Source organism: Dipteris shenzhenensis, chromosome 24, assembly GCF_047967505.1.
Source record: "Dipteris shenzhenensis isolate YYH24624 ecotype China chromosome 24, Dip_SZ_1.0, whole genome shotgun sequence".
NCBI lineage: Eukaryota > Viridiplantae > Streptophyta > Polypodiopsida > Gleicheniales > Dipteridaceae > Dipteris > Dipteris shenzhenensis.
Genome location: NC_141619.1, coordinates 30,470,424 through 30,485,701, shown reverse-complemented (window position 1 = coordinate 30,485,701; position 15,278 = coordinate 30,470,424). Strand labels below are relative to the sequence as shown.

At 41.6% G+C, this 15,278-nt stretch overlaps 1 protein-coding gene across 1 annotated transcript; it reads right to left on the bottom strand.

Annotated features, from left to right (window-relative positions):
* Positions 1-14,196: 14,196 nt before the first annotated feature.
* LOC147886476 (dirigent protein 20-like) lies at positions 14,197-14,924 on the bottom strand. The gene is made up of 2 exons (XM_087395260.1): positions 14,455-14,924; positions 14,197-14,305 (listed from the first exon to the last, which is right to left on the bottom strand). Exons 1-2 carry the CDS (start codon positions 14,922-14,924, stop codon positions 14,197-14,199), a joined length of 579 nt encoding a protein of 192 aa, XP_087251386.1.
* Positions 14,925-15,278: the final 354 nt, after the last annotated feature.

Below are 15,278 nucleotides of genomic sequence, written 5' to 3'. Positions count from 1 at the left end.
GCTCCATTGACCTCCAAAGCAGCACTAGCCGACTCAAGGCACCCCTGCAGCAGCGAAGCCCAAGCCTCCTGCACTCCAACCTTTTCTCTGAAGCCCTAGGCCATCTGCCATTTCGAGCACTGCAGGAAAGCTATCTTGTATACATTCGTATACTTTCTGCTGCCTTTCTCATCGCTAAATAAGCTGAAGAGTGTAAGTAGATGGGCCTCTTACAAGCTTCTACAATAATAGCTCTTCTTGCATGCTCTAAGGCCAACGACGCTCCGACACGCAGTGGCTGTGCTACCTCATAGAGGCCTCCATAACTACAACTCTACTGCTCTCAGCCAGCATCGCTCCAAACTACGCTTCAGAACCACCGCTACAAGAAGCCTATCTACAGCGACTAAACGACCGCTCCAAGCAGTATAAGAGGTGGCTACAGCCGTGCAACAACACAAGCTGCTCTCTCTAGCAAGCTTCCCGTAATTCTCGACTGTTGCAACTCCGCTCCAACGCCCATGCAAAGGCTAACGAGTGCTATGACAAAGCATACGCCCGGCTACAACAAAGCGTACGCCTAACGATGGCCTCTGTGCAACAAACTGCAGATAGCCCAGGCTCTCTCCACAGGCCGCTAAAAATGGGCCGCGCTTCAAATCTGTGATAGGCGACGCTACAGCCACCGATGGCTCCATCGAAGGTCAGCGCAGCCCATCGACGGCTCCATCAGTCTGTGGTATCAAAGTCTCCACCAACACAATGCTCGGCCACCTTTGCCAACTAGCCCTTCAAGTCGGACCTCCATCAGATGCTCAACAGCTTCGCCTCCTCTAGCGACGGGCTCCCTCTTCAACAGAGCTCCAACCACGCTCTCTAACGAAAACGACGACGGAATCTCTGAGATTCCATCGGCATCTCAGAGATTCCATCCGGCTTCTCCACGTAGCGACACGTGGCAAAGAGGGAGGATACCCCTTATCCTCAATCTCACCACACACTGAGGTGGGGTTAGCCAAACGCCACGTGGCAACCCTTATCTCCAATTGCCACGTCATCAGGCACCCGGAAGTGCCACGTGTACCTATCTTATCTGCCATGTCAGCACGACTGCCACGTCAGCACCGACTGCCACGTCACCTGCCACGTCACTAGTGACACGTCATCTGCCACGTCATCTGCCACGTCACTTGTGCCATGTCATCATTGCCACGTCATCAGTGACACCTCAGCACTGCCACCTCAGCACAAAGCTTCACTAGCACACCTCTTGCTAAGCACAGTGCCACATCATCACTGCATGTGACTCACAGTGACACATCATCATTGAGCACCATTTGCACTCCTTTTGCCCCTCCACCTAGATCAAGTCATATCTCTTGATCCAGGAAGAATTTGAGGGTGCTCCAAAAAGGAAAGTCGCTCGATTTTTTGTGCTCTACGCGCTCGTTACATCACGCGCACATTTCGGCGCAAGTTACACTCACATTTAAGCCTCGCCGACAAAACCACTTCCTTCACGCACATTTGCCTCTACATCGACGCATCTGACCCAGCACTTAAAAAGAACAAAGGAAAAGGAATTATTTGCTGCTCTTTCATCGATCGACGGTTGGTTTAGATCTAGATCAGAGTAGACTAGATCGCCATAGAGGGGACGCTTTGAATTCCCCAAGTTGCCAATCTAAGCCATGCCCGAAATTCCCGACTAGTACCTACTCGGAGTCAGTCCATACGCTCACATCCGATTTCACATCATTACATTACCTGAAATCTTACGTTCATCAATTCAGTGAGCAGACTTCAGAGTTCAGAGGCATTGCAGATTGACTCAGTGGGCAGATAGCACTTGATTTCACACACACATGCCACCATTGTAAAGCCTATTTGGCTATCTCACGGCATCGTGCACATCATTTTTCAGCCTTGTAAAGCCTCTTGGCTATTCCCGGCATCATTGCCACAAGCCTTGTAACACAGGTCAGATCTTATTTACTGCAGTTCTATCTTCACCGACGGTACAGAGATTTCACTTGGCATCTTCAGTGTATTTGCAGTTGATTCATACAGAGTTTTCCAGGACACTTTTTGAGTACATTGTTTGCACCATGTCGACTAGCAACCTCAATCTGGAGGCATCTGCTAAGTTAGACAACTCCAATTACGGTACATGGAAATACCGAATGGAGACCATTCTTGTGCTTCAGGACAAATGGGAGTATGTCGATGGATCCATACCTAGACCATTGGCAGATCCAGCCACCAGTAGCTCTACTCCATCTGTTGTCACAGCACCAGCAACGGGATCTACATCGGGATCTACATCTACACAAACAGTTTCCGCACCAGTAGCAGATCCTGCCATTGCCCGAGCTCAAGCAGAATGGGATAAGAAAGATAAGTATGCCTATCACCTGATCAAGCAGAATGTGCAAGATGTCATGCTAGGACAGCTCAACACAGTCAAGACATCAAAAGAAGCATGGGATATGTTCGCAGCTCTCTACGAGTCCAAGAACACATCCAGGATTCTCACCTTGAGAAACCAAATCAACCAAAGTTTCCGCAATAGCAATGAAACCGGTCATGCTTATGTACTCCGCATCAAAGACTACAACAATCAACTTGCAGCAGCAGGAGAGACTATGAATCCCGCAGAAATGGTTCAAGTAATCCTGAATGGACTAGGAGAAGGATATGAGAATCTGGTCCAGAGTATTGCCATCCAACGGCAAATTCCAACACTTGAAGAACTTCAGTCAGTTCTACTTGGTGAAGAACTCAGGACTCAGGCCATTCAAGCACGTAAAGGTCATTCTAATGATCAGGCATTCACCGCTTCAGACAGAAGCAGAGGCAAAGGCAGAAACAGAGGTAGATCATATCAGAAAAGTGGTCAAAATCAAAGTCAGAATCAGCATCAGCATCAGCAGCATCCTCAGCAACATCAAAATCAGCAAAGAGGAAATCATTCCAATAGAGGAAGATTCCAAGGACGAGGGAATGCATCCACCAATGTGTCAAACATTCAATGCAACTATTGTCACAAGTTTGGACACTATGAAAGAGATTGCCGCAAGAAACAGTATGACCAAGGCGGTCAATCCAACAGTAATAGAGGGAATTCCCGAGGAAGAGGAAATCATCGTGGTGGACATTCTAGTCACAGCCATTTTGCAAATGAACATGGCAATATGTTTCTTGCAAGTGAGGAATTGCATCAGACTGATACGATGCACCTAGACATGCACTTAGACACTGATTTCAATCCCAAAGAGGATTTCAGCTATCAAGTCGACCAAGTGGAACAGGATCCTTGGTACATCGACAGCGGTGCATCATCTCATATGACAAATCATCAGGAATGGTTCACAGAAATGAAGCCATTAGAAGGTCAAAAGAATGTCATCTATACAGCAGACAATACACCGAATCCGGTTCAAGGGACAGGTGTTATCCCTATGAACAATTTCACTGGTACAAAAGGATTAGTCAAAGATGTGCTCTATGTTCCGAAGCTCAGTAAGAACCTTTTGTCAGTAGGTCAAATGACGGAACACAACTACAAAGTCATCTTCGACGGTGATGAATGCACTATCAGAGACAAATCCAAAAGAGGTCAGCTAGTAGCAAAAGGTGTCAAAGAAGGACGCTTATACAGGATGCTAGCTACAGTACCAGATAAGCATGCCATGTCAGCTCAAATGCAACAGATGCCACTATCTGCAAAATGGCACAAGAGATATGGTCATGTCAACTTCAAGTACTTGTTAGATCTCAGGAATCAAAATATGGCAATTGGGATTCCGAAGCTACAGTTTCTTGGAAAGGTTTGTGAAGCATGCTGCTTCGGCAAACAAAAGCGAACCAACTTTGTCAGAAGTACCTCTCGTGCACGAGGTATTCTTGATTTAATTCATACAGATGTATGGGGTTATGCCCAGACCCGCAGCATCAATGGTTCACTTTATTACTTGACCTTCATCGACGACTACAGCAGATATTGTTGGGTCTACTTTCTGAAAGAGAAATCTGAAGTGTTTGCCAGATTTCAAGAATTCAAAGCCATGGTAGAAAACCAAACAGGCAGAAAAATCAAGGTCATGAGATCAGACAGAGGAGGTGAATACATGTCTTCAGCCTTCATGAACTTTTGCAAAACTCACGGCATTCGAAGACAATTCACATGTGCAGATACTCCTCAGCAAAATGCAATAGCTGAAAGGAAGAATGGGACTTTAGCAGACAGTGCTAGAGCAATGCTTAGTGAAAAGCATCTTCCGAATCAGTATTGGGCAGAAGCAATAGCTACAGCTAACTACTTGCTTAATCGGCTTCCTACCGAACCGATACAAGGTATGACTCCTTATGAAGCATTCACTGGACACAAGCCACGCATTGGGCATCTCCGCATATTTGGTTGCATAGCATATGCCCACATACATGATGATCATCGCAGGAAATTGGATGCAAAGTCACGCAAATGCATCATGGTTGGCTACAGTGAAGAAAGTAAAGCATACAAATTGTATGATCCCATCAACCGCAAAGTCATTATCTCCAGAGATGTAATCTTCGATGAGGAATCAGAATGGAAAACCTCACCTACACAGGAGATAGAAGCATCGACTTCACAGTCATCTACAGAACAGGTTGATGAAGAAAAGCAAGAATTGCCAGCAACACCTCAATCAGCGTCACAGCAGCTCAGACGGTCTACTAGGGAAAGCAGACCACCAGCCAGATTGACATATGCTCAGAAAGGCAAAGCAATTCAGGTGGAAACCACCAACTATGCTCTTATGACTACCATCATGGCTACAGAAGAGCCAGTGTACTTCGAAGACGCAGTAGATAAGCCAGAATGGCAAACTGCTATGAATGAAGAAATGGATGCTTTGTATAAAAATAACACTTGGGAATTATGCGACCTTCCACCAGGAAAGAAGGCCATAGCCAACAAATGGGTATACAAAGTGAAGTACAATCCAGATGGCAGTATTCAGAGATACAAAGCCAGATTAGTTGCAAAAGGATTTGCACAACAATATGGCCAAGATTATGATGAGACTTATGCTCCAGTAGCAAAGATGGATTCCATACGGTTCTTGATATCACTAGCGACACTCAGTGCATGGAATGTGTATCAGCTCGATGTCAAGAATGCATTTCTCAATGGTTATCTAGACGAGGATGTCTACATGCAACAACTAGCCGGTTATGTTGAACCAGGACAGGAGAACAAGGTTTGCCATCTCAAGAAAAGTCTCTACGGCTTAAAGCAAGCACCCAGAAGTTGGTACAGCAGAATTGACAAGTATTTTGCTGATCTGGGATACATGAAGTCCAATGCAGATCATACTCTCTACTACAAAGTTCAAGGGGAAGATATTACTATTGCACTTTTGTACGTAGATGATCTGATTGTGACAGGAAGCAAGGATAGCTTCATCAGAAAGCTACAACAAGACTTATCTGCAGAGTTCGACATGAAAGATCTTGGACTTATGCACTATTGTCTTGGAATTGAGTTCTGGAGAGATTCAGATAGCACATTCATGAGTCAGCTCAAATATGTTGACAGTCTCCTGAAGAAGTTTCATATGGCAGATTGCAAGATTGCAGCCACTCCCATGGAACAGAGTTTGAAACTTACTAAAGATTCAGAAAAGCCTACAGTCAATGACAGATACTACAGGCAACTCATTGGATCTCTTATATATCTGACAATCACACGGCCAGATATTTGTTATGCAGTAAGCTCACTAGCACAGTTTATGGCAAATCCAAAACAGTCTCACTGGAATGCAGCCAAAAGAGTCTTGAGATACATCAGAGGTACAAGACAATTTGGGATAGAATACAGAGGAAGTCATCCACGGTTGCATGGATACTGTGACAGTGACTATGCTGGAGATCATGAGACCAGGAGATCGACACAGGGATATGCATTTTTCCTTGGTCAAGGTGCTATATCATGGTTGTCAAACAAACAGCCAACTGTTTCTTTGTCTTCAACTGAAGCAGAATATAGAGCACTCACTACAGGTGCATGTGAGGCTATATGGCTCAGAAGACTATTGTCAGAAACAGATTACTTTGATGAGTCAAAGCCAACAACAATATACTGTGATAATCAATCGGCTCAAGCATTGGCCAAAAATCCAACATATCACTCCAGGACAAAGCACATTGATGTCAGAGAGCACTTCATCAGAGAAAGAGTGTTACTTGGTGACATCACACTGCAGCATTGTGATAGCAAAGCAAATGTTGCAGACATCTTTACCAAACCACTCGGTAAAGAGCTATTCGAGAAACACCGACTAGCTCTTGGTTTGATGCAGAGGAAGGACATTCCCATTAAAGGGGTGTGATGGAATGTAATGCTCAGTCCTTCTTCGATTCCCCAGAATCATCATCTTGAGGGAAGGCCTACTTCATGATGTTGATCTTGAGGGAAGGTGTTGAGAGTTCACGCTCAACATCATGTGATCATGTGTGCATAGCACCATCACGTGATCATATGTGCATAGCACTAACCTTATAGAGTGCTATAAAGGAAAGGGTTAGCTCCCCTAACCCTAACCCTAAAAGGGTTTGTATATATTCTATTTTTTCAACTAATTCTAGTGTACAGTTAGTCATTTGTGGTGTGCTCTCTAGCTGTGCCCTCTCTCCTCATCTCCACTCTTCTCCTCTCCCCTCTTCATATTTTGTCACATGGTTCCATATTTTGGATTTGTTCGATAAGGTCCACATACCTTAGGGTGGGCACCTTCCCTTATAAGTATCGTGTGTACTGCCACTTTTGGTGAAATTTCTTTTATTTCCTTGTATGACCATGCTAGGCAATCTTGGTATTCCATTAGGAGTGCTTTGAGCTTGGTTTCATTCGTCAAGCCAAACTTTTGAACTGCATCTTGAATGAATTTTGTTTGTCAAAGTAGCAGAATTCCCTTGTGACAAAAATGTTGAACTTGAATACCAAGACATGAATGAATGTCACCAAGATCAACCATATCAAATGCTGAGGATAAGATTTTCTTAACATGTTGTAGGAAACCGAGATTGTTGGAAACAAGTATGGTGTCATCCACATAAAGAGCAAGGATCACAAAAAGAGCACCATCACATTTGGCATATAAGTTGGGATCAAAGAAACAAGAGTTGAAACCTTGAGATGTTAGAAACTAATCAATTTTCATGTACGAAGAATAGGATGCTTATTTTAGACCATAAAGTGCACGATGAAGGTGAAAACAAGATGATCCTGGCTAGGAAGTATGCACCCTTCTGGTTGCTCCATATAAATCTCCTCTTTAAGATCTCCATTAAGAAAAGCAGTTTTCACATCCATTCGATGAATCTCCAAATCAAATTGAGTAGCTAAAGCCAAGAGTACCCGAATACTTGTGCTATGAACAATGGGTGAAAAGTATCATGATAATCAACTCCTGCAATTTGTGAGCATCCTTTTGCAACCAGACGAGCTTTAAACTTGTCAAAAGAACCATTAGCTTTGGTTTTGGTTTTATAAACCCACTTACATTTAATAGGAGTGTGACCAGGAGGTAGTTCAGTAAGATCAAAGAATCATATTCAGCTTCCATTGCCTCTTGCCATTGACTCTTTTGTGCAAAAGAGATAGCTTCGTATAAGTAGTAGGGTCTTCATGAGCAACCATTGCATGATCAATGATTTCAAAATCATCAACACAATCATGAGTAGAACCATGTTCAAAATCAATAGGCAGATCAAAATAAACATCAACACTATCATCAAAGGTTTGTGTATGTACAAGATGCAAATCAAGATTGTCAACACATTGCTCTGCAGATGGAGTAGGAGTGATGCCATTAGATGAAGGAGAAGTAATGACATTAGAAGTGGAATCATTATCAAATAGAAAAGGAAAGGCAAAAAATAAGGACTCAGTGTCCTCTACATCCTCGGTAGACCATGTCCCTCCCATTAACTACTCATTGAATATGGCATTATGATTGATTATCACCTTCTTAGAAGAGGGATCATAAAATTTATCACCTTTAGAGTTAGGAGAATATCCAATGAATATGACCTTTTTGCCAAGAAGATCTAGCTTTTTTTGTGTCTCTTTTGGTACATGAATATAAGCAATGCAACCAAAAGTTTGAAAATGTGATACAGAAGGAGTCTCCCCTATCCAATGGTATCTCACCAAAAGGTGCAATTGTAGGAAGATGATTTTGGATAGAGATGGATGTCATAAGTGATTCCACCCAAAAGCTCCAAGATAATCCAAAATGAAGGAGCATACTTCGCATAGCATCAAGAGAAGTGTGATTCTTACGCTCTACATGAGCATTTTGTTGAGGAGAGTATGGAACAATATATTGATGATGAATGCCACACTCAATGCAATAATCATGAAAAAGATTAGAAATATATTCTCCACCATTGTCACTATGAAGTGTCTTGATCCAAAAACCAGTATGAAGTTCTACAGTAGTTTTATATTGCTTGAATATTGAAAAGGCTTCTGACTTATGTCACAAGAGAAATGCAGTTGTATATCTTGACCAATCGTCAATGAAAGTGATGAAATACCTGTAGAAAGACTTAAATGGAGGAAAAGGTCCACATATATCAGTCTGAACAAGATCCAATAAAGCCTATGAATAAGTTGAAGTAGATGCATGAAAGGGTTTTCGATGATGCTTGCCAAGAGCACAATATTCACAGAGGCCCATGTGAGGAGGATGAGCTAGGAGATTCATACCATCCACAAGATCATGACGATTTATAGAAAGTAGCTTGACAAAATCTGAATGAACAAAACGATGATGCCATAGTTTGCAGTCTAGATCAGTAGGGGCTGTAACCACATTAGCAATATCATCATTTAAGGAAAGTTGAAAGAGGTTACCATGCTGAGGAGCAACTGCTATTGTATGTCCATCTTTTTCAATCCAACACTGTGTGTGGTCAAATCCAATAAAGAGACCAAGATCAACAAGTCGTGCAATAGAAAGAAGATTTATTTGAAGATCTAGAACATGGAGAATGCCTTGCAAGGCTCTTCTTAAGATATAAATCACCAACACCCATGACTTGACAAGTAGTGTCATCAGCAAGATAAGATAACATGGCCATGCTTATCACAATAAGAACAATGTTTCTCAGGATATTTGAGATGAGAAGAATTACCACCTCTATACGATGACCACCACATCCATATTTGGAGAAAGGACGCTTGTGAGCAACACAAGTTGTCTCTAAATCAGCATCATCCATTGTTATCATGACAAAGTCATGAGGGTCTTTACGATGCTCATGTCGTTGGGCATACTCAATCAAAGAAATACATGTTTGATCAAAATAAATATCGTTTTTGTTGGAAAGGATGGTAATAATATTATCATATAATGGATCCTAAACTGTGTCTCGAGAAGATAGGTCACCAATTGATTTCACAGAACAGGTGCACCAGTAGCAGCAAGTTGATTGACAATATTCTTGAATGACTCAATATGAGTTGTCATAGGAGCTCTAACTTTGTACGGAGTGCTCAAAAGATTACGAAGATAAAGAATCTATGTGACAGATTTCTTCTCAAAAGTAGCAATGAGATATTCCCATATTGCATGAGAAGAAGGAAGCTGGTCAAATACATCCAGCATAAGAGAATCATGTAGAGAAGATAAAATATACCGACGAGGTGCTTTATCACAAGAATGCCAATTGACAGAGTCAGATCTCAATTGCTCAAACAATGGGCCTTGAGTCACAAGAGCATGATTCATAGTTGCATCAACAAGTTGGGAGGGACAAACGAGATCACCATGCAATATCCAAAAGATTATCGCCTTCAAGTGTCAATAGCGTCTTCACTTTCCAACCAGAAAAACCTTCTCCTTGAAACAAAGGAACAGATTGTTGGCCCAAAGGAAAGCTGTTGATGATTATAAACATTACCATCATGCTTCGGGAGAATATGTGTGTTAGATCTCACATCAATGATCGAGAATACAATGGTACCTTTGAAAATATAGAGCTCGAGATACGTCAAAAAATGATAGAATGTGGGATGGGAGTATGCTAGAAATAGCATACATGCAAAGAAAAGCACTTTGAGCTTGTTGATCACGAAACCACGATTATTATTTTTTTTGGAGAAAAGCAGAGCTTCTCGATCATGAAATGAAGATATTTTCGGCAAAAAGCACTATGATCATGCCGATCATGAAACCAATACGTTTATCACGAAGCCACAATATTCTTGGCAAAAAGCACTACGAGCGTGCCAATCACAAAACCAAGAAAAAAGTAGTCGGCACAAAAACTAACATAACTTTTCACTTTGAAGTCCGATTGGGGCGTTTAAGTGCTCTGAATGAAGAGCACAACGAGACACATGTTCTCAAATTTGCCACCGATTACTTTCTCAAATTTGCACCAGAAGACCTCCAAAAAAGCCACATCAAGTTAGACATGTCAAACTTGACAAGAGAAAATAAGCGATGAGATACTGAAAGCACTATGTAATCAAATCAACAATTAATACTTCGTGTCTTTCTTTGTTACAGTGAGCATACAATAGCAAAACCTTTGTAGCTCTAATACCATGTTGAGAGAGAAGAAGAAGAGATGATAGACACACCAAATAGACTCCCAAAGACTGATTCATATTGATCACTAGTTACACATATATAGGTGAGACCTACTTCAAGTTAGGGCAAGCTATATATAGCTCTAACATCTCTCTCTCTCTCTCTCTCTCTCTCTCTCTCTCTCTCTCTCTCTCTCTCTCTCTCTCTCTCTCTCTCTCTCTCTCTCTCTTGCGTGCAATTAAAACTAATCTCAAAATTGATCCAAAAAGAATGCTACCAAAGGCAATAAATACTTTGCATATTCTTCTCCCATATTCATGTCATTCTTATAGGCTTCTATTGCATATGATGGTGAGTGGAAGGCTAGTTGGTGTGCTCTTGAGCAAATGACCCTGATTAAGAGCACAATTGGCATTACCACCCATAGGCCTATGCGATGGTGACATGGAAGAATCAAATCTTCAAAGCCCAAATCCCAAACACGAGATATTTAAAATGCACGACAAGACAATTGGCATTACCACCCATAGGCCTATGCGATGGTGATGTGGAAGAATCAAATCTTCAAAGCCCAAATCCCAAACACAAGATATTTAAAATGCACGATAAGACAACAACATGCTACCACCCATCGACAGCATGGTGCCTGAAACCTATTCATGCATGCGTGTTGTGCTTGAGATGGTGCTCCAAAATTCGCTAATCACAATGCGAAACTCTTATCCCACCCTAAATCTAAAACCATCAATCAGAAAAGAATAAGACATTTAGAGTACAATGAGACATTCAAAACCCACTATCATCATAATTGCCATCATTGCCATAATTCATGAGTCACTATCCTCATCATGTTCATCATCAATATCCTCATCTTCAGACCCATGTGAAAGATGAATATTCTTTCCTTCGTCTTCATCTGTTTGATCCTCCCCATCACCTCCTCATATGTCGCACCGTCAATCCCTTTCTCCCTCTTCTTGTGGTTTTGGGATTTGCAACGATGGGACTGCTTCAGGTTGGATAACATCAGGTGGGATATCGTAGGTCCATTTTGGAACTTTCTCATCATATCCCACATCTCCTAATGTCTCTAGAATTTTGTGATTGGCATAGATGTATACTAGCTTCTCAGCCCAATCCTTTAAAAGTCTATTTTGTAAAGTACAATGAATGTACTTATAATGACTTCAGTTTCTTTTTGAGCCTGAGTTTGAGCATGTCTGAGACAGAACCCTCATTGCAATTGGGTGTAGGAGCTTGCACGTGTCACCATTCATCGTCTACTATTTCTAAGTAGATGTAGTTTCTTCCAATTCTTGAACATCGCTCGATGCAAACAACCCCTCCTTACATCGATACTTGGCTAATGCATTGCAACACATTGCAAAATCATGGCTTTGGGGATAATATTGTCGCATGACCTTATGAAAGTCATGCATAAAAATTGGGATCTCTTTGGGACTCATATTCTACTATTCTAGGTATAAAAGCTACCCAACTCTATGCAAGGGATTGTGAGCTTGCTCCCATCAAGGCCTAAACAATTGCCACAATTTCTTGCATTTTGTAGCATTAATTTCTTCTCTCATTCTATTGGCATGGGCGAGTAGGGGGATTCCCTTCAATAAGAGCTTGCTCAACACTCCAAAAGTGCATCCATGCTTTTTGCAATTGTTGGAGTCTTTCAATCCAAAGCCCTAAATGCATATAATGTAGGTTTCATAGCATTAGCAGCATCCTCAAACCATTTCCATAATGTAGGGGATCCCAATGTTTCTTTTGGGTCATGCATCTTCTCCTTTGTTACCCTATCTGTCAACTCTAACATCTATCATCCAAATGCATCACAATGAAATGTCTCTATAAGAAATCTCCTATTCTTCACCAAGGATTGCAAAGTGCAAATTAAGTACATGGAAAATATCGCGGGTTGTTGGCAATCACAACATGGCAGAACCATCATGAGACATAAAGATTTCTTTGAGACATTGCTTCGATCGTATTAACTTACAATGTCTCAAGCATTACAAACAATCTCTTTAAACCATGGCACTTATGTATACCAATATTTCAATGCAATATTTAAAGTAAGCGTACAACATGTAGATGCATATAGATTGGTATACTTCCTTTGCAATACTCTACCCGCTTTTTACAACTCTTGGCATTATCCATGACAACCTGCATAACCTTTGCAAGGCCTAACTCTCTTATAACCTTTGGTAATACACCAGCTATATAGGTCCCTGACTTTGTCTACATGTGAGGCATCAATTGATGTGTGGTAGGCCTCCCCACGTGGTGATATAACCATCACATTCAATAAATCATGGCATTTTATGCTTGTCCACCCATCGGAGATAATTGTGCATTCGGTGTTATGCAGTAGTTTAAAAATGCTATGATTTAGGTGATCATTCTCTTCTGCATATGCCTTGTCTAACAATATTTTACGCAATGTGTGGTATGAAGGGGGCTTGAAGCCCGGTTCATAGTTAGCAATATAATTCCATGCAGCTTGCATATCATCGTTATCAACCATATTCAGTGGATATCCTAACCGCAAAAGTGATCTACCAAGAGCATACTGTGCATTCTCTAAATCTTGAATTCGGAGGCTCTCAACTATTGTTGGCTGCTTGAAATTAGGAGTCTCAGTTTTCAATCTCGTTGAACTCGAGCCATAGGTAAAAATCTATCTTGTTGCATGTTAGTGTCCACACAAGGTGTTGTCATGGGAGCCTGCAACACTTATACTTCCATCACCATGTGTTCTTGAAGACTCTACTCCACTTACACCGAGAATTTTCCAAAGTGATCTTCGGATTTTTCTAGAAGATTGCAACTTCTTTGTCAAGGTGCGAGCTGCTGCAGTAGCTCCTAGGGCCACACAATGTTGAATGCTCTTTCTTTAGAGTATGACTAACATTAATCTCCACCTTTTCCCAAATTTACACAATGGAAATCTTTTTCAACTACTTTTTATGCACTTTCAAGTCTATAGAACATGATATGCATGTGCAAGTTTTATATTAAGCATTTCTATTATGAATATTTTAACAAATCTAAAAGAAAATATCATAAATTTTAATGTTCCATTGAAGTCCAAGAGCCACATCTATTTTAGGTAAATATATTAGTTACGCATTATTTCTTTTTATAAAAGTCTTTATATGGATTTAAAAAAAAGATTGAATACCAAATGTGATTATTTTAGCATTTTCGGAATAGAGAATAGATCCCAAGCAATCGGAGACAACAATATTGGACGAATGTACCAAATGGAAAACAAGGAAAAAAATATTTTGGAATCATAAAAATGGGACAAAGTTACTCCACAAAAGATAGGCTGAGAGACAAATGTTAAGATTATGTTTTGGGATGAACAAATCTATAGAAAAGTATTTGTTGAACACGTCGACCCAACTATAGATAATCAAGAGTAGTACGTTGCAAAAGGAACAGCGAGAAATGACGAGTTGTCAAGCACAAGATCGTTGGCATTCATTACTCTTGCTTAAGATCAAGTGAGAACAAGTGCTTTTTAGCCAAGGGTTGCAATTCATGAATACAGGAAGGATATATGATTAAGCGATCATTCTACGCTCGACATCCAACTACAACGCTATTTCCTACGATGAACTGGACAAATTGAATCAAACTGAAGCAGGAGAACATGCAAACCCTTGACTTCAGCTGATGAAAGCTTAGTGTTTACGCGTGCTGCAGATAGGCTGCAGCATTCAAACCACAGAAGCCTCCACACTAAGACCACAACTTGGCCTTTCAATCCTCACGCTCACACTTCCGTGAGAGAAAGTGAAGCTCATGAAGATATGTGAGATTAGGTCTATCAAACTGCACGAGATTTCGTGTGACATACCCTCTCACGCCTCTGAAGCTTCCAGTGCCCCCGAGCACAGCCAGTTCGGCGCCGGGATTGCTAGTGCTAGTATCAAATCCATCGTATGTGATGGTTCCGTTGTAAATCCCGTCATTGTACGAGACGATTATATTCAGCATGATCATCTGTAGTGAATTATAGCTGGTGTTGAGGAAGAATCCCCTAGCGGTCCCCAAGAGCTTGGACTTTAAGGGATCTTGTCCCCGGGTGACGTTAAACGCAAAGACTCTCATTTCCCCGAATGAGGCAGTCACGTTAGGATCTATGGGAGGCAGGAGAACTGCGAGATCAGGGAGGGCTAGGTAAAGTTGCACATAGTACCGAAGCTTGTGCTTCTTGTATGGGACAGGACCACCAGAACCACCGTTAACGAAGGAGGCAAGGAGGATGCAGAGTGACATACAGAATATGGTGGAGCAAGGGGAAGGTAAGAGCTTGGGCAATGCCATGATAGCTGCGGTATTAGTGTGAGAGGCGACAGCGGATAAGCAAGTGAGAAAGTTGATACATGCAGGATGCCTTCCTTGGACGTGCTTTTATACAAAATTCATGCATTCCTTGTTCGTCGCTTGCTCAACCTTACAGCTAAGAAACAGAGAGTCCACGCTTCCTTCTAGCGGCTTAGCGGCTTTGATTATGTTAAAAACATGTTCTGTTACGTCGTGGCTCCCTTTAAGTGAAAGTTTATCGGGGATTGGGAAGTTGGGATTGCCATCTCCGATAGCACGATGCAATTTGGTTTAACTCATAAACATTAGCACAGTCATTTGATGATTGCCATCGTCCTCTAGGTTTACGCCTGT